At 43.2% G+C, this 20735-nt stretch overlaps 1 protein-coding gene across 2 annotated transcripts in view; it reads left to right on the top strand.

Annotated features, from left to right (window-relative positions):
• The window catches only part of IL5RA (interleukin 5 receptor subunit alpha), a 41432-nt gene extending 22130 nt beyond the window's left edge, over positions 1-19302 (top strand). Inside the window, exons 9-11 of one of the 2 annotated variants that reach the window (NM_001257236.1) lie at positions 9169-9265; positions 10642-10726; positions 14822-14932. In NM_001257236.1, coding sequence (NP_001244165.1) covers positions 9169-9265; positions 10642-10726; positions 14822-14908 — 269 coding nt within the window. In that variant the 3' untranslated portion in view covers positions 14909-14932. Of the gene's footprint in view, positions 1-9168; positions 9266-10641 lie in introns of both variants that reach the window. The other variant, XM_035273635.3, reaches the window with a different exon arrangement.
• The last annotated feature ends 1433 nt before the right edge of the window (positions 19303-20735 follow it).

Here is a 20735-nt window from a genome sequence, read left to right as displayed (position 1 = left end):
AGCTTTTTTAGTCTTGAGATGTATGGTACCTATACCCAGAGGAGCAAACAAGACTCAGTGCAGTTTTCAGATCACTCAGTCATGAGGTCACAGCAGACAGGGGTGACCTGTCTGCTGCCCACAGTAGCTCCTTAAACATGGAGATGTATTGTTCATAGGAAATCCTGCCCCCACAGCACCCTGCCCCCAGCAGCTCAAATCCTGTCAGAGTTTGAGCTGGTGGGCAGGCGGTGGGGATGAGGGGTGGGGTGGGGGGGAGATGTGTCTCAGAATTGTGTGACACACCCTAGAATCTGTTAGGATTTAATGAAAATGGGTTGAGGCAGGGAATCGAGGTGGCCTGTGGGAATATGGGCTGGAAGCAAGGCCACCCCAAGGAAACTCCTGTGACTTCTTCCTTTGACTTGACATTCATGGGCTGATGTGGGTGGTAACCTGGTACCTTTGTCATGCACCTGGAGTCACCATTTTCCAGTTTGCCTGCATTGTGCCAACGTCCCGCAGCTCCAACTTGATGTTTTGGACTCTGACTCCCACCCAGAGTTGTGTTCTCTTCTCTCTGTCTCCTCTGATCCCTACCCTCTCCCCCAGCAGCTCTTTCTTTTTAAATTCTCACACTGTGGTGAAACAAGGAGAAAGATGAAAGGGAAGTGTTGTATAAAGGTCCACCTGAGCTTTCCCCAGGCCTTCCAAAATAATCTTGCAAAACTCTTGCGAGGTTAGAGATGGGAGCCTCTGGGTCTATACAGTAGCAACAATTGCTTAAAAGTAACAAGAACTGACCCAATAACAACATGAAAGACCCACTTAGGCTAACCTAAGTCTAACACTGCTTATTGTGCTTCTGGTTTTCCTGTGTAGACAGATGGCTTGGTCACACTGCTTCCTTTTGTCCAGGTTGGTCAGACCCCATCTGGCAGCCCCACAGTTTGTTCCCAGCAGAGGGGCGTGACTGCCTCACCACAATGGTCATCCCATTGGCCTGAAGGAGGGCTAACAGGGAGCTTTCAGAGTTCATCTCCAAACTCCAGAAGCAAGGAGTTCCCAAGGCGCTTTCAGGCATGGCCACCTCTATTGGTGCCTACACTGCCCTTCTAGGCATAAATTCTGCCTTGTGGCAGGATGGCAGCTTGTGGGAGGGAGGGACTCTGTCAGAAGGCAAGTCCATGTGCAGGACACATTCACCTACATTATCTTGTGTATCCTGACACACATGATTTCCTAATCACACAGGTGAGAAAATAGATGCAGAGGCGAAGGAACTGCCGGAAGCCACACAGATAGAAGGTGTGACACCTGGGTCTGGAACCCAGCCAGAGGATTGACTCCACACCTGAGTTCTTTTTGAGATGCTCCATTGCCTCAGGGAAATGAGTTCTTTTTGAGATGCTCCAGCCAGGGAAACTGAGGCAGGAGGATGGGCTACACTCAGGCAGAGGGACTGGAGGCTGTGAAAGCAGGAAGCTCTGCCAGCTCTTGATCCCGTCAACCTCTATCTGGAGAAGCTATTGGAAATGAAGTTAACATCTTCAGGCTGTTCTTGTCTAAATGTTCCTGTCCAAGATCTTCACAGTGTTCATCTTAATGAACGTTATGAAGCCTAAGTCCTTGAAGGATAGAAACACCCATACCCTTTTTTCTTCCTCAGTATCTGAAATATTTGGTGTGTGTTTATTTCTCCTGACCTGAGTTTATCACTCTGCATTTTGAGAATTCTGATAGCCCTTCAATTTTGGCCTTGCTTTGATGAAAGGGAAATTATCTTGATGAATTTGTTGACACAATGCATTTCATCCTAATTATAATTATAATAAGTAATATTTATTGATGTTTATTAGTATTTATTAATATTAATATGTATCAGCACTGTGCTAAGCAGTTCACATCTATTAATCCATTAAATCCTTATCCTCGTTTTATAATGCAGGACATAGGTGCTGGAGAGGCTACCCTGCTCAAGGTCACCTTGGTAGCAAATGGCAGAACCAGAACTAAACCTTTTTTTATTTTGAGATGGAGTCTTGCTCTGTTGCCCAGCCTGGAGCCAGTGACATAATGATCTCGGCTCACTTTAACCTCTACCTCCCATGGGAGTTCAAGCAATTCTCCTGTCTCAGCCACCAGAGTAGCTGGAGCCAGAGACATGCCACCATGCCTGGCTAATTCTGTATCTTTAGAACAGTCAGGATTTAACCATGTTGGCCAGGCTGATCTTGAACTTCTGACCTCAAGTGATCTGCCCACCTTGGGCTGCCAAAGTGCTGGGATTACAGGTCTGAGCCACCGCACTGGGCCTAGGACTAAACCTTTTTATCCCTTGTTGCTTACTTCTGTGTGATGACTACATCCTCTGCAGCCAGCTTTCATCTGCTTTAGCAGGTTGATAAAAGAGGCCCAGCATCCCCTTATGGGGAAGAAAGTTCTGTTTGCTTAAGGGCCCCAGAAGGTACATAGCCCTTGGTGCTTTGTGGGAAAGCTTGCAGAGAAGAAAAGTGCTATGAGGAATTCCCCACGCAACTTCATCAAGTCTAGTCCTACCGGGAGATAATGTAGACAAGCAGTATTGCAGTGAGCCATCCAGTTAATCCTAAATGCACACACAAATACACACATGCACAAAGATACACAGTCTCCATTTCCTCTCTCTACTGGGTTCCTTCAAGCCCCGTTCCACCAGGTGAACATAGTGCAAGTCATGTGTGTTTTTGCTCTGGGTCCTTCACTACTCTATATTTTGTTCACTGAGGCTACACTTTCCTGCCCACTTTTTATATCTCTAAACCAGGTACTGCCCACAGTCCATTTGACAGCTGCCTCGAAAGCTCACTCACTCAAGAGGTTTGCTCCTGACTTGCTTGCACAGGGAGCCTGTGATCTGGTTTGGGGTGCTCTTTCATAAATGATGCCACAGTCTCCCCTCCAACCTCAGGCAAGTCACAGGAAGCTAGTTAAACCCTGTATCATACACTACCATATTGACATCCTCTCAATTATCCAACCCTGTTGGTGCCATTTGAACTTCTCCCAGCACCTGCTGGTTCTAAAAACACAGCAGGCCTGCTCCATTGGAAGCATCCCATCAATTTACTAATTAGCTCTTTTCTCTGGAAACCTATTGTTGAGTCTGAAATCAGATTCAAAATCAATATGTAAGCACTCAAAGTTCATACTTACATGGACAATTTAAGGTGGAACAGGCTTCCAAATCAAATTTACCTCCTAAGAGCTAATAGTCTAAACCTCATAGATATAGACTTCTAGAGCAAGAGGGGCTGCAGTCCTGAAGGGGAAGTGGCTTGACAAAGCTCCCAGAGGCAGAGCTGGGACTAGTTTGGGTCCAATACCTGGAGTCCTTCTGCCCTCTGTTTAGCCACTGTCCCAGCCCACCTGCACCCCATGTTCCATTTCATATACATTCTAGGGTCATAGAAGAATAGCAGACTATTGGCTTATATGCAAGGTCAAATGGTTGAGATGTCAAAAATGATGGAAACTAAAGTCTCCAGAAACCAGACAACTGAATTTCCCAAATGCGGTAAGTTGGCAATGCCTAAAAAGCACCCAGGAATCAAATGGGGAGTCTGGAGGGCTTCTCCTCCTTACCATGACAGGCTGTGTGACTTCTTTCTGAAACTCATCTTTGCATAACCAAATGGCAGTACTCACTGATTTCTTGAAAAGAAACATCTGTGACTTCCTTTTTAATGGCAAGAAAAGTATTCTCCTTGAGTCAGAGAAAAGATTCAAATTACCTGGAAATACTTTTTTTTTAATCTACAAGGCTGGAGATCCCAGAATTCAAATTAAGGCTATATTATGGGATCCCCCAACTTCTATAGTATTGAAATTCTTAATCATTTTGACCCAAAGAGTGTATACTCTCAGTAGGATTTGTCCTACTTGTTCTACTCTCAGCAAAACCAGAGTAGATGCTTACTTTAATTCACTAGTTTGCTGTCAGTTTTTGCACAAATAAATAACAGAACAGGAGATAATCCACAAGTAATTTCCACTTGGCAATGAGTATGTAAAAGCTTTTCTTGTGCAAAATTTTCCTGCCAATTTGTGTTTTCAAGGAAAAGCTGACCTTGTTGGGTTCTCAGGGGTTTTCAACTGGCTATAGGGGAGTAGTCCTAATGCATTTGGGGCAACTGGAGAAGCCGGGCCAGGAGAGACGACTAATGTGCCAACTCCCTCCCAGCAGTGACCATGATTTTGCATCTCATGTAGTACTTTGTGTGCGTTAGTAACTATTTTTCATTTAATGAAATAAAATCTGTTGCTTCTACACTTTTGCTAATTCAGTGAGAATCTTCGCTTATCAAAGTGAGGGCTGAAGTGAATAACTCGAGAGTGGTTTAACTGAAAAGATTTTTGTAACCATGGTCAGAAGAAAACGGTGCTGTTATCAGGACTTACCACATCAGGCTGGGGGTTTTGCACAATTCGAGACACAAATGTGACTGAGAGAGTGACCCCGATAATTATTTACAACACTGCTCCTTTTTTCTCCTGGACCTGTACTTTTTCTGTTGGTTTAACTAGTTGTAAACAGGATAACTTTTTCCTGCTTATGTACCACTTGTTGAATTTGTGTCCCATGTATATGAACCCACAGTTTCTGAATGTAATATAGGGATATTTACATAATGTTTAAGAGCATGGAATAGTTTCAGAGATGGGATGATGAAGCAGGCTAAATTCCTTATTCAGGAAATCGGACTGGGAAATAAAGGAAGACAGTATTCGCTTTGCTGGGATCAGTTTGTCCCAGCTACTCTTTATGTTACCCAAGAGAGAATACAGTAACAACAAAGTCTAACAGGGCATTCAGTTCCAATCCAGAGGACTGAATATTAATCCTAGAACCATGGAATATCTGTAGGGTTTAGGAAAATAAAAGGTTTGCCACTTTGAGGGTCTGTTTTCCATCATTTAACAAAATGTGGTTAATGCCTTTTTGTAAAACAATACACATAAGTATATTTCAAAATAAAACTTGGAAAAAAAATACTATCGCCACAGGGCTGAGTGCAGTTGGTCACGCTTGTAATTCCAGCACTTTGGGAAGCCCAAGTGTGAGGACTGCCTGAGTCTAGGAGTTTGAGACCACCATGGGCAACATACTGAGGCCCTGTCTCTATAAAAGATTAAAAAACTAGCCAAGTATGGTAATGCATGCCTGTAGTTCCAGCTACTTGGGTGGCTGAGATGAGAGGATTGCTTGAACCCAGGAGTTAGAATCTGCAGGGAGCTATGATCATACCACTGCACTCCAGCCTGGGTGACAGAGCAATACCCTATCTCATATAAATAAATAGTATAGTCATAGGTTTTTAATAAAGTGCTTCAGTCCCACCTAGAGTTTGGGGAATGTCAGGAGGAACACTAATTTTGCAAAGTAGCCACCTTTAATTAGAGAAGCAGCCTGCACACTTAGCCTTATCAGACAGCAGGGATACAAACAATAGAACAGGGCTTCCCACAATGATGCACAGGGAGCTATGAAGATGATGCTCAGGAGAGTTCTCAATGAGAAAGCAATGCTTAGAATAAGTGAAAGTGTGCCCTCAGTTTTGCAGAGGGAGGGAGAGGAATGGGATTCCTGCATCAAGGTTAAGAGAAAGGATTGGTTGGGCTTCCTCACTTCCCAGCTGTGTGGCCTGGGCTGACTTACTCTGGCCTTTTCTGTACAGTAAGAATAATAGTGTCCTTTTTCAGTTTCTCCATCTGTACAGTAAGAAAACAGTGTCCATCTCAAAGCATCATTGTGAGAATTAAATTGAGAATGTATGTGAAGCACTTACATAGTATTTGGGCACCTAGAAGCACTCAGAAACAGTGAAAAATATGTATAGAAAATAAGCTCCTACTTACTTCCAAGGACTACTGATTTTTCTTTTTTATACTTTATTACAACCTTTAAACTTCCTGCAGCAAAACAGGTACTTCTTTTCTTTTCTTTTTTGGAGATGGAGTCTCGCTCTGTTGCCCAGGCTGGAGTGCAGTGGCACAATCTTGGCTTACTGCAGCCTCTGGCTCTCAGGTTCAAGTGATTCTTCTGCCTCAACCTCCCTAGTAGTGGGGATTACAGGTGCGTGCCAGCATGCCTTGCTAATTTTTATATTTTTAGTACAGACAGGCTTTCACCATGTTGGCCAGGCTGGTCTCACACTCCTGACCTCAAGTGATCTGCCCATTGGCCTCTCAAAGTGCTAGGATTACAGGCATGAGCCACCATACCCTGCCCAAAAAGGTACCGCTTTTCTAAAACCAATTTTGTTAAAGATAGGTGTACATGAAGTGACACTACCCTGGACTAAGTGAGTGGTGCTAGAAAAGGTGCCAGCTGGGGGAGGATCTGAAGGATTATATATTTCAACCGCCTTGTTTTTAGATGAGGAAGCCAAGGCCCAGAATGACCACCTTCACAACAAGCTGAGACTAGAACCTAGGTTTCTAGACTAGGCAGGGATGAAAGCACTGGACAAAGCATGCCTGTCCAGCACTAACCACTGGTCAAAGTGACTTCAAGGTTTCAGGTTTTGGGGCTCAGAAGAATGGAGACTGAAATGAGACAGTTAGTGAGAGAAGGAGTTTTGATATGAAGAGCATGCATTTGTTTGGTTTTGAATGTTGTCAGCCTTGAGAAACATTGGAGCAGGTTTCCAGTTTCACCTATGGACAATTTAAGACATAGGCCTGGAGCTGAGTGTCAGGCAGGACCATGGACAAAAACCTGGGGAAAAATTTCCTGAAATTAAAAGATGAAGCTGTATAAACAAACTTTTCAAAGTTCAAAGAACAGACCACAGTGGGAAATACCAAAGGGTCAAAGGATGAGTGGAGAGGGCCAGTAGAAATGAAAAAGGGGAGAAGTGCCTCTGAAGAAGAGGAAGATTTGGGCAACAAAGCTGAGGACTCGATTTCAGGGTCGGCTCAACTATCCACAGTCTGAAATTCAGGAAGGAGGTCAGTAAAAATAAAGCTGGAAAAAGAAACCCAGAATATTTTGAATTCGACTAGGAGGAAGTCACTATGATTAAAAAAGCAGTGTTAGAGATGGGAAATGAAGCACCTGAATCCCTTAAAGAATTTTTTAAACTTTGAGACAGAGTCTCACTCTTGTTGCCCAGGCTGGAGTGCAGTGGCAAGATCTAGGCTCATTGCAACTTCTGCCTCCCAGGTTCAAGCAATTCTCCTGCCTCAGCCTCTCAAATAGCTGACACTACAAGCACGAGCCAGCATGCCAGGCTAATTTTTGTATTTTTAGTAGAGAGAGAATTTTACTATGTGGGCCAGGATGGTCTTGAACTTCCAACCTCAGGTGATCTACCTGTCTCAGCCTCCCAAAGTGCTGGGATTACAGGTGTGAGCCACCACATTCAGCCCTTATTCAAGAATTTAGACTGGGAAATAAAGAAAGAAGGTATTTGATGACAGTGGAGAGAGATGGCAGAGCAGGGTCATGGCTTATTCAAGATGAAGGACTCTATGACTATTTGAAAGCAAAAGGGAAGAGATGAAGAAGGAGATTAAAACTTTCAGGAGGTAGAAGATAAAGCTTGGGTAAGCGTCCTCAAAAGTCAAAAAAGCAAGAGAACAAGGCAAGGCTGGAATCACTAGCATTATATCCCCAAGGCATCTCTCCCTCTTGTTACTTGAATGATCTGGGTTTTAAGCATTTTAAAGATTTCTGAAGTCTTAGCCTATTAACAGGGACTTGAAAATTCCACTTACGTATGAGCAAGCAACTCATAGTAAACTGGGGATGGTAATCTTTTCTCCTGGTGCAGTGTGGTTGAAACCTCACCACAGTACTTAGCACAGTGGTCATTAAATCATTGTTAGTGTTGCTATTTGCTGAGTGTGATTCTAATGGACTCCATGACAGGAGCACCCATGTATGATCTTTTGACAACTGAATCCCAGTAATTTGTACAGTGCGAAAATATAATGGGTGCCCAATAAATATTTGTTAAATGGATGAATAAAGGAATCAATGAATAAGCAGCCTCTCCTACAGAAAGGAAACTCGTATTCAGGGAGATCATGCAGGATTTACATCATTCAATCAAGCAGGTTAGCAAATGCATAACCTCTTTAAACACTATTTGGTAAATGGCCTTGAGTTTTTCATTTTTTGGTAGGGGTCAGGGGACAGAGTCTTGTTCTGTCCTCCAGACTAGAGTACAGTGGTACAGTCTTGGCTCACTGCAACCTCTGCTGCCCAGGTTCAAGCAATTTTTTGCCTCAGCCTCCCACGTAGCTGGGAGGACAGGTGCCTGTCCCCACAATTGGCTAATTTTTGTATTTTTAGTAGAGATTGTGTTTCACCATGTTGACCAGGCTGGTCTCGAACTCCTGGCCTCAAGTAATCCACTCCCCATGGCCTCCCAAAGTACTGAGACTTATAGACATGAGCCACTGTACTTGGTTGGAGTTTGTCTTGGATGCATTTCTAGTACTTAAAAAAAATTACATATCCCAAAGCTATCATAGAAGTTCCTAGAAGAATTTGTCTCGAATTCAAAGCAAATTTAAACAGAGAATAATTGGCATGCAAAATACTGACTTTCTGCACTGACTTAATGGCAGTTTTCTTTTCCTATCTGTGAAATGGGAACAATGGTAAGAGGTACTTTAAAGATACGTAACATTGAAAAGCACTTAGAGTCTGATGCCTTTATTATTCACTACAAGTATTATCTCATACTTCCTCCAAAAGCTTAATTTCCAACTTGGTAAAATATTTTGATTGTGATTAAATTGGGTTACTCAGTAGGCTTAAGTTTTTGTGGATTTTCCATCTAAAAACCTTACTATGTACCAAAAACAGATACACTCCAGGATCCAAGTGGCACAGTACATGGAATGAACTCCATAAATATTTGCTGATTGACTGAATAAATCATTTTTTAAGAATAAAAGTGGTCTCACTGCCATCATTTCATTTCATCCTATATCAGCTTTGTGAGACTGTTATTACCTGTCTTCTACGGATGAGAAATCTTAGGCTCAGGGAAGTTAACCTACTTGCCCAGCACCACACAGCACCGGCAACTAAAACTCAAGCTGTCTGATGCCCTAAGCCTCATCATTTCTTTTACCTGCTACTGCTTCTAACTTGGACTTTGTTTTCTTTCTTTCTTTTTTGTTTTCCACCAGGAAATGATGAACAGAAGCCCTTGAGAAAATGGCTTCTCTTTGTATTTATGGCAACCATCTGCTTGATCTTGTTAATTCTCTCGCTCATCTGTAGAATGTAGGTATTCTTTACATTTGGGAGCTTGCGATGGGGTCTGAGTACTGCATTTTTACATGCTTACTATGTGTCCGGTAGGCAGAGCGTTCTTGTTACCAGGTGGAATTTATGGCATTTTTGTGCCTGGATGACCTGTTCAAGATGAGCGTAGGCCAGATCAAAAGTGGGAAACATCCAGAGGTGAATTACAGAAGCCAGAGCACAACACAGCCCTTGGCTATCACTCACTCCTACTTGAAGCTGTGGACAGCTTGTTAATTTCTGTGAAGATTTCTACATGCGGGTTCTTTTGATTACTTCTCAGCCTTCTACTCAGTCCTTGGCTCTTTTGGGTAAGCTGCCAGCATAGGCTTTTCACAGCTCAGAAAGGCTAAAATCACCACAATGCCTGCATATTATCATCCTCAACTATCAGGTCACCAGGCCCCTGAGTGGCTGATGGCTCATAGGTCAAACATAGATTCTACAAATAGCATGTGGATCTGGTATACTATCCTGGAGCCCACAAATGGCCTGTAAGTACCCCTTACATATTTTAGCTTTCAGTAAGGCAAAGGACATTATAGGAGGCTTAAGAACATGTTTTGTCTTGTCCCTTTCATAATTTAGAAAATGACTTTTATATTCAACAGCTTTACTGTTATAAATGCTATCTTCAGATGGCATCTATAGGTTGGGAAGGCAGCCCAAAGGAGATGAAAAGAAAGTAAATTTGGCTGAGCATGGTGACTCACACCTATAATCTCAGCACTTTGGGAGACCAAGGCTGGAGGATCACTTGAGGTCAAGAATTCGAGACCAGCCTGGGCAAATGGTGAAACCCTGTATCTACAAAAAAAAAAATACAAAAATTAGCCAAGTGCAGTGGCATGTGCCTGTAGTCCCAGCTACTCAGGAGGCTGAAGTAGGAAAATTGCTTGAGCCCACAAAGTGGAGGTTGCAATGAGCTGCAATGGCACCGCTGCACTCCAGCCTGGGTGACAGAGCAAGACACAGTCTCAACAACAACAGCAGCAAAGTAAGTAAACCCTGAGCAAGCACAGTTGAGGAAGGAATGCTTCAACCAGCATTGTAGAAAATGGCACAGCACCACACATTTGAAGTATACAGTTCAGTATCAGAGATTAGGCCTGGTAGCACCCACTGACACAAAGCAGTTTCCATTTATTCTTCCCTAGATGACTCAGAAGCCACAGCAGAGCCTTGCGGTACTCCCTAAAGTCTTCACCTATTATTTTGCAAGTCTTGGAAAACAAAGATTTTGAATTTACGAAACAGCAGATTCTAGAATTTACCAGGTCAATGTTTAGAGTAGACATTTAGAGACATAAGGTATATTCATGCTCATCTAATTCCTTCTTTTGCTCTGTTTTCAGATGTCATTTATGGACCAAGTTGTTTCCACCAATTCCAGCACCAAAAAGTAATATCAAAGATTTCTTTGTAACCCCTAACTATGAGGTAATGTGGAGAGTTCTTATGATATTCCACGTGTCCAGGGTTGAGTCCCCTGGGAGCTGTCACTGGGTTCTTGGTTTTCTATATCATAAGGGAGGATTTTTACCCAGAAGGCCAAGAGTATTTCTATTGCTTCAGTCATTCTGTTCTTTGGCTGATTTGGTTTGTATTTTTTAAGAGATGGGGTCTTGCTATGTTGCCCAGGCTGGTCTCAAACAACTAGGTCTAAGTGATCCTCCCACCTCAGCCTCCCAAGTAGCTGGAACTACAGAAGTATGCCATCATGCCTGCTTGGCTGATAGTTTTATTATGCATGTTCACTACTGTTTTGACATATTGGAAAGGTCCTACTCTCTTATAAGTGTTCTTGCCAGTCAGACTGGGATTTTAATTTCCTATCAGCCATTCTTTAACTGACTTTGGACAATCTCTTCAACCCTATGAGTGCTGAATTTCTTTCTGGTATAAGGGACACAGATGAGATCTTACAATGTTCTGCTTAGCTCTAATGTTTTAAGACTCCATGTTTCCACCTGAGTACCTTAGTTAATAGAGAATTTTCAGAGGGAATTTGAGAGTTCTTTAGTATAAACAAGACGATAGAAAAGGCAAATTATTTTACCCAATATGTATTTTCTTAGGCCTATTCACCATTGAGAGCACTTAGGCTCAGCCCAATGGTCACTAACTTGTGGCTATCAATTGTTCCAGCATCATTTGTTGAAGTAAATCATCCTTTCCCCACTGAATTATCTTGGCATTTCTGTTGGAATTAGTTGCCGAATATAGGTGGCTCTATTTCTGGACTATCTGGTTTTCATGACCTTTTTGTGTATCTTTATGCCAATACAATACTGTCCTGATTGCCGTGGCTCTATTGTAAACCATGAGACCAGTTGGTATAAGGCCTCCGAAAATGATTTTAAAAAAAATTATTTTGGTTATTCTAGATCCTCTGCATTTTCATATACATCTTAGATTTAGTTGATCATTTTCTACAAGAAAAGGTAGCTGAGATTTGGGGTGAGATTGTGTTGAGCCATAAGTTAATTTGGGGAGAAGTGATATCTTAATATTAAGCCTTCTTATCTATAAATGTAGCATATCACTCCATTTATTTAGGTTTTCTTTAACTTCTCTCAGCAATGGTTTGTGATTTTTCAGTGTATGATTACTGTGCTTTGACAAATTTATCCTTAAGGTGAATGGTTATTTAGATCGGGGCTCAGCAAACTTTTTCTATAAAGAGCCAGATAGTACATATTTGAGGGACAAATGGTTTCTGTCTCTTTAACTCTGCCATTGTAGTGTGAATGTGGCCCCAGAAAATGTGCTAATGAATGAGTGTGGCTGTGCTCCAGGAAAACTTCATTTACGAAAACAGGCAACAAGCCAGATTTGGCCCACAGCTGTAGTTTACCAACCCCTGATTTAGATCAAACAATTTTCTTAACTAATTTAGTTTTCTCTCAAATAAACTAACTCACGATTGGATGAACCACCTGGTGACTGGTTGTAGGGAAAAGAAAAGGTTGATGGAAAAACTCACCAAAATGATTAATTTCAACAAGTGGTGACCTTTCCTCAGCGTTTGCAGTTTGGGTGTTGGAAGGATTTATAGACAGTTACAATTACTAGCTGATTGCGTAGAGAATGGAGGCTGGCAAAAGAATCACTCTGCCGGTGGCTGGATCCTTGTGTTCTCCTTTATCAGGGGAATGGCCCATCTGCTCTCCTTTACCGAGTTCTTTCGGAGGAAGAGTGGGCCCCAAGGTAGAACTTGGTGCTGGTTCTGGATGTGTGCTGCCAGTCCCGCCTTGGTCTAGAACACTCACCTCTGAGAAAACACATCTGGTTTTGTTTGTTTGAGATGGAGTCTCGCTTTGTCACCCAAGCTGGAGTGCAGTGGAGTGATTTCTGCTCACTGCAACCTCCGCCTCGTGGGTTTAAGTGATTCTCCTGCCTCAGCCTCCTAGGTAGCTGGGATTACAGGTGTCTGCCATCATGCCCAGCTAAATTTTGTATTTTTAGTAGAGACAGGGTTATGCCAGTCTAGTCTTGAACTCCTGACCTCAAGCAATTCAGCCTCCCAAAGTGCTGGGATTACAGGTGTGATTCATAGCACCCAGGCCACATCTAGTTTAAGCAGCCAACTGAAGTTATTTGTCCCAGCCTCTTAATGGTGGTATCTAATTTCCCTACAGAGCCCTGAAAGATTTCCTTTAATATCCTGAAGTTGGAGAAATAAACTGGTTTAAGAGCTTATTGAATGAGGTTGTTATTTGTTGTTAATTAAAATCAAGTCATGTGTGTAAAATAACAACTTGGGGCAGACAAGCTGGTTTCAGAATAATTGGAGGATGATTGTCAGCACCGAACATCGCCTGGCTTCTCAGAACAACTTATTCTCTTCTCACATTGCAGAGTTTCACATAAAAACAAAGCAGTTAGAGACTGAGTTTAGAAAGAGCACACAGAACTGAGGAAATGAAGTCCTACCTGGTGCTGTAGGTGCTATGGCCTAAATTCTCCACCTGAGAGAGGATAAGAGCAAGTGCAGAGCTGCCTACAGCCAGGCCCCATGTGGCCGTGCACAGCCTCTACCTCCAAGGACAAAAGCCATCTAACCCATTCTCAGAGGCTGTGATACAAGGATGACAAGAGGGTATGCTGGTGCTATAGTCAGTGGCCACTGGGAAATGTTTGGCTAGTGGGAAAGGAAACCCTTTGCTTTTCAAGGTAATGTGCACCTTTGAGCTTGGGATGGGTGCCCAAAGTCCCAGGACTTAGTGGAGCTCTGCCATCCCAAAAGCAAGTTTTTGCTTGCTCAGACCTCAGTTAGAAATTATTTTGTAACATTCAAACTATAGTGAAGGGGCAGGCATGGTGGCTCATGCCTGTAATCCCAGCACTTTGGGAGGCCAAGACAGATAGATCACTTGAGATCACGAGTTCAAAACCAGCCTGGCCAGCATGGCAAAACCCCATCTCTACAAAAAAATACAAAAATTAGTCAGGTGTGGTGGTGCACACCTGTAGTCCCAGCTACTCGGGAGGCTGAGGTGGGAAGATGGCTTGAGCCCAGGAGGCAGAGGTTGCAGTGAGCTGGGATTGTGCCACTACACTGCCGCCTGGGTGATGGAGCCAGAACTTGTCAAAAAAAATATTGTGAAGGAAGAAAGTGAATTGGCCTTTAGCAGAAAAAAAAAAGCTTATTCTAAAAAATCAAATCCTAGCTTTCTAATAATTTACTTATTTATACATTTTGTGTAGAGACAAGTTCTCACCAGGCTGGTCTCCAACTCCTCTGCTCAAGCTATGTGCCTGCTTCAGCCTCCAAAAGTGCTGGGATTACAGGCATGAGCCACACTGCCTGGACTGAGCTTTCAATTTATGAGACTGGTTTCCAGCTGTTCTTTGATTCTACAGTGGCAACCAGAGAGGGTTCTTCCCCCAATTAGGTTGCCTATAAACTATTAAAAGTAAAATGGATAAGGCAGGAGCCACGCCTGCTGTGTCCACCAGTGAATTCCCAAGACACAGCACTGTGGTGAGTGTGGAACAGGTAGTAAAAAAATATGTTGGATGAGTAAATGAGGTAAAGGAATAGGATCTTTTACAGGCAATTTTATTTTTTGTTACCCATTTTCCAATTGTTATCAGCATTATTCATTATTGCCAAAATGGGTCAGAACTGTCCAGAGATAGGGGGATACTGTAGTAAACCATGGATGGAATATGATGGAGCTACCAAAAGCGATGTGGCTGAAGCACATGTAACAATGCGATTTACAGTCAGTGACGTTAGAGAGAAAGAAATCAATGTATAAAGATGTGTATCCATATGACTTCAAGTAAGTGTAAAGAAAACTTTATGCCTAGAGAAAAAAGGCTGAGGAGAAGCAGTGGGCTATGTGTTTGGGAGAGAGGTGCATGGGGAGGCATTTTCTTCTTCTTCTTCTTCATTTTTCACATCTTCTTCAATGAACATTTACTATTTTTATTTAAAAAATAATAGACTTAAGGCCGATTGTAAAGATTTCAAAGAACCCAAAAGTTATCTAAAGGACGTCTAAGGAAAGATGGTTTGTTTTGCAGAAAGCTGGGTCCACTGAGACAGAAACTGAAGTCATCATTTATATAGAGAACCCTGGAGTTGAGACCCTGGAGGATTCTGTGTTTTGACTAGTCACTGTGGCATCCTCTGATGAACTCACACACACATGCCTCGGTGAAAAGAAGGACAGGATGCTGGTTCTTGGCTAAGAAGTGTTCAGAATTTATGGAACACTCAGTTTAGCTGTGAGGCAATAGACCCAGACACACCAGTCTTGTGTCTCTTAAAAGTTTGGATGCTTCATCAAAATCTCCTCGCCCACGGCAAAGATGTTGATTCATCCAAGCATTTTGCCATGTTTTTTCTCCCCACACTGTACAGGATAGCACCTCCTCACCTGCCGATCTTTGCAATTTGCCTGACTTGCCTCAACCTTTTCTTGCACAAGAGACAGATTTTAAGGCTAACGTCCAGCTGCCAATGGTAGCACTCAGCTACAATCTGAGGAAGAAAGCATTTGCCTGGTATGAATCATGAACTTGGATTCAAGACTATCTTTTCTATAGCAAGTGAGAGGCACAAATTCCTGGTGCTTTCCTCACCCCCTACATTCTAGAGTGATCTTTTTCAAGGTAGAGTGTTTATGTATGAGAGAGATTGAGAGAGAGAGAAGTTATTTAAGCTTCAGAGGCCTGATCCAGGAAGTGTTATTTAAAACCAGCTAATTTAAAAGCATGAAGAGCTATACTATCACTCTGTATTAAAAGAGAGGACAGGATTTTGTTCAAAGATTATATTCTTGAAGGAAACCTTAATATTCTGGAAACATATTAAGAAAGGCATTGAGCATAATTCAATCATGAAAGGGACCACTGAATCAAGAAAGAACTTTCTGAAGAGATGTTTGCTGCCAAAGACTTCAAAGCAACTTGACAGTCAAGTAATGCGAGGTCAATCCTAGTCTCTCAAGTTTGGAAAGGTTTCTACAAGGCCATCCATCAAATATCCCAATATATACAGAAAATTCCTTTTCCTAACATATTCATATGAATCTGCATCCAGATTGAAGGCCTTTGTGATGGGTGATGGGCTGTAGGTGGAGCCAAGTACAGGAATGTCCTGGGCAGAGATGGGCAATAGGGAGGAACTCAGTGCTGACTCTGCATGTCCCTGGATCAAGAAGCTGAAGGCCAAGAAAGGAGGTAACAGTGCCCAGAAAACCCACATGGGACACTCAGGCTTTCTGGAGTTGGTTTAGTTAGTTTTGATCCATCAGTGGGGACACATTGACCATCATGTATTTCCAGGTTTGTTTCCCTAATTAACCTATACTTATCCACTATAACTAGCAGAGGGTCGGACCCTGGGTAATAGGCATAGAAACACCTTGGGTCTTGACAAGCCTGCACTGTCTTGTAGTAATCTGTATTACTGCCCTCATTTTATAGTTGCAGTCACTAAGATTCAGAGGAGTTGATAGGAAATGGCATAGTGTAGAGTTGAATACCAGGCTCAGGTGACCCCAGAAATGTGGGGAGGAGTGTCAGGGAAAGCTGAGGCCTGCTTAGGGGTGTGGCTGAGCAGGCAAGGCCCAGGGAGGTGCAATAATTAGCAAAATGTTTGGTGACTTGAGTGATTCAGAATCTCAAACCTGCTTTTTTTTTGGAATCTCAAACCTGCTTTCTTTTTGGAGACAAAGTCTTGCTCTGTCACAGGCTAGAGTATGGTGATGTGATCTTAGCTCACTGCAACCTCTACCTCCTGAGCTCAAGCAATCCTCCTGCCTCAGCCTACCGAGTAGCTGGGACTACAGGTGCATATCACCATGCCCAGCTAATTTTTGTATTTTTTGTAGAGATGGCATTTTGCCATGCTGTCCAGGCTGGTCTCAAACTCCTGGGCTCAAGAGATACACTGGCCTCAGCCTTCCAAAGTGCTGGGATTACAGGCATGAGCCACCGTGCCAGGCCACGAAACTGTATTTTTAATGAACACCTTAGGTCAGAATCAGAGGCACCTGGAGGGCTCATTAAGACAGAGGAGTGGGCTCCATTCTTAGAGTCTCTGATTGAATAGATCAGGGTGGGGTCTGAAAAATCTGCAATTCTAACAAGTTCCCAGGTGATGCTCATGCTGCTGGTCCCCAGGACACAATGAAAAACTGCTGCTCCGGGAGAGTCTTATGATTATCAAAATTTAAAAATCAGCCGCTGAAGGAAGAGGTGACAGAAAAGGCCTGCTCCCAAAAAACTGTGCAGGGAGGCTTGGAGCTCCCTGTCTGATCTCTTTCAAACCAGAGCCTAGACAGTTAGCAGTGTGGAAATCGCCTCTGCCTAGGAGGCAGGCACAGAAGCAGGGAGCTCCCCCACCACCAATGTGGCCAGCTCTTCAGTGCTTGTGTGATGCTCACTTCGGAGACTCCTCCCTCCTCAGCAGCCATCAATTACCTGGGCCAAGCCGAGCTCCTTGCTACACTTCCCTGAGCTAATACCATTATCTGGCCCTTGGTATATATGTTTCAACACAACGTAGCCCATGTGGCCTGCTTGGTGGATTGGGAACTTCTTCCTCCCTTCTTCGTTTGTGGAACTCATAGTCATTCTTTGGGAACCCATAACCATCATCACTTCTTCGATGAAGCCTTCAAAAGCAGAGTTAGTTGATCCTGCCTTTGGATTCTCATTCTGTGCCTCATCTCAATGTTGGAGCTACTGCATTTGCAGAATATACCATTAACAGTTGGGAGGCCTCCCCTCTAGACTGTGAGTTCCAGGAAGATGGAGCTTGTGTGAAATCCGTCTCTTTATCTGCAGTGTCTAGGACAGTATCTGACCTGAGAAAATATGTTTCTTAAACCCTGTCAGCACTGACACAGTACCTTACATACAGATTAGACTTAACAGTATTTGGCAGAGATCCTCAAAGCCTACAATAACACAGGAGGAAGCTGGGTGTCCAGTGAGAATGTGATTGGAAGCAACTAGGAGACACATGTACCTAACCATCAGGCTAGTGTGACCTGGATGTTTTTACTGCCAAAGTATCTAAATTGTTACGTATAAATTGCTATGTAAGAGGCATTTCAGAAGTGGCTAATTTTGAGTGGTCTCTACTGTTCTCTCTAGCCTTGTTAGGGCAAGTCAGAAAGTTTGAAATTCACTTAATAGTAAACACCATCATCAGCAGGTTGATGTAAAGTGAAGTCATGGTATTGGCTCCCACCTCTTGCAATCTCCCACTATGACAGGGTAGAGAGTCACTTTCCTCCTAGAGCCTCCACGGCCATGGGATCAGAACAAACATGCTTTTCCAAGACATGTGTTCCAACAGGGATTTTAGCCCAATTTCTTTCCTTGGCATTTGGAATTCACTGCGTGCAGCATGCGGAAGTGCTGGGGAGACTGGAGGGTAAAGGTCACGTTTGCCAACAGCCCGACCACCTGAGTCTCATTGAAATGCCTCAGACCTCAAGCTATTTATGCAGGCTGGGGAAGAATCCACGTGGGCAAAGAACATCCTGATTAAAAATCCAAACGTTTTCATAGTGATGCTTATATGTGTAAGGACCATCTGCTGGTGGAATTAATAAGCCTTAGGTGCTAATTTGTTAAAGAAAAAGTAGATATCTGGAAGTGAGAACAGAGAACTGAAAACAAACTTTGATGGCACAAGTAAAGGTGAAAAACCTAATTAGAATAGGACTTGGTGCTAGCCTAAGGACTGTAGCTGTTCCTGCTCCCACATCCTACAAATTGAGTTCCAGGGTGCAATTTTTTTGAAAAGCATTCCTTTCTTTGGAATTTTGCATTGCACTGTACTAAAAGACAATCTTGTTTATTTTCTGTGTTGTACGTAATAGGTGTGAATGAAAATGTTTCAGAATGAGAAATATTAAACATAAATGACAGTGAATTGTTTAAGTCTGCAATTAAAGAGCGGTTGGCTACATGTCTCATTTTACCCCTAATTATTCCCCTTCTCTCTTCCCACTGTTGTCTTCCTCTATCTCTCAGCTAGGACTACTGCCTCTGAATTGAACTCATGTCCTCCAGTATTTCCTCCCTTTGAAGGATCAGTGTAAAAGGCATATCTGCCTGTATAACTCCCCATCACCTTCAAGTCAAAGTGCCTTTTAAGACAAAGTCCAGTATGACTCAGCTTACTAGCTCTCCAGCCACAGCCCCAAATACTCCTACCTCTATTCTCACCAACGTGCTGATTTTATTTCCCTGTAAGCTCCATGCTATTGCATCACTCCATGACTCTGCTGAGACTTCTCTAGTGGAAAAAGCCTTTTCAACCTTTGTTCATTTTGTTGACATTTTGATTTATCTTCTAAGTCTTGGCTCTTTGCCACCTGAGAGAGTCTTTGATCAACTTCCAGTTTGAATTAAGCATCCCTCTATGTTCCTTCTGTTTAATTCTATCAGTCACTGGATTCTTTTTTATTTTTTGAAACGAAGGTCTCCTCTGTTGCCAGGCTAGAGAGCAGTGGCTGATCTCGGCTCACTGCAACCTCCCCTCCCGGGTTCAAGCGGTTCTCCTGCCTCAGGCTCCGGAGTAGCTGGGACTACAGGCGTGGGCCACCACGCTCAGCTAATTTTTATATTTTTAGTAGAGACACGCTCAGTTTCACCACGTTGGCCAGGATGGTCTCAACCTCTTGACCTCATGATCCACTGCCTCGGCCGCCCAAAGTGTTGGGATTACAGGCGTGAGCCACCACGCCTCCCCTAGACTCTTTAATTGCTCGGTCTCGTTTTCAGTGTAATCGTTCTGAGGTCAAGAGCAGTGTCTGATTTATCTTTGTGCCCATAAGCCCCAAGTAGGAAGCGACTGCTGTTGCGTCTAGCCAGACGAAGGAAAAGGAAGTGCGCTTCTTAAATGTTTACCAGAGTGGAAAACAATATCGATTATAAAGAACTAAGTTCTAATGGCGGGTTCACTTATTAAAGCTGTGTGGTTATAGCAGAAATTAAATAGGCACTGAAGCTTACATTAATGAAGTAATAAGAACTCACAGTTGGTCTGCTGCTCCTCTCAGAAACGCCACACTCCACCTCAGCTGCCACCAAACACCTGGGCTCCTCCGAGCTCCCGGCTCACCTCCCCAGCCGGCACCATCCATTTGGCTCTCAGTAGACACCTGCGTTGGTTGTCAGGAGCAACACAAAGCCGCCCATATGGCCCATGTGCGTGATTTTAAAGTTCTAGCGGACTATTTTCAACTTGAAGGTGTCTTATTAGGTTTGTTTCATTTATTAAAATTAAAAGCAGAGATTTGTCCCTGCAAAGTAAGAAACTGAAAGGACACAGAAACCCAAGGGTGAAAATTGCAAGAAAGAAATTAACAATAAAGTACTGGTGTCGTAGTTTAAAGGTTGGCAAGCTGCTGATGCCTTTTTGTTTTTTTTTTTTAAGACGGAGTCTCCTTTGTTCCCCAGGCTGGAAAGGCTGGAGTCCAGTGCCATGATCATGGTTCACTGCAGCCTCTACCTCCTGGGCTCAAGTGATCCTCCCACCTCAGCCTCTTGAGTAGCTGGGACCACATGGGTGTGCCACCATGCCCAGATAATTTATAAATTGTTTTTGGTACACACAGGATCTCCCATGTTGCCCTGGTCTTGAACTCCTGGGCTCAAGTGATCACCCAGCCTTGGCTTCCCAAAGTGCTGGGATTACAGGCATGAGCCACTCTCCATGGCCAGCAAGCATCTTCTTAAAGGGATAGATAGTAAATATTTTCAGTTTTGAGGACCATGGTCTTTCTGCCAGCTACTCATTTCTGCCATGATAGCACAGATGTGGCCATAGGCAATACATAAATCAGTGTGGCTGTGTTGCAACAAATCTTTATTTACAAAAAAGTGGGCAATGACCTAGATTTTCCCAGAGGGACAATATTTACACATGGCTTAATGGATTGAAAATGTGTAAATGTGTTGGGTTTTCTTT

This window comes from Callithrix jacchus, chromosome 15 (assembly GCF_049354715.1).
Source record: "Callithrix jacchus isolate 240 chromosome 15, calJac240_pri, whole genome shotgun sequence".
Classification (NCBI taxonomy): domain Eukaryota; kingdom Metazoa; phylum Chordata; class Mammalia; order Primates; family Cebidae; genus Callithrix; species Callithrix jacchus.
Note: the sequence above shows the minus strand (reverse complement) of the source record. Positions and strands in the feature narration are given on the sequence as shown.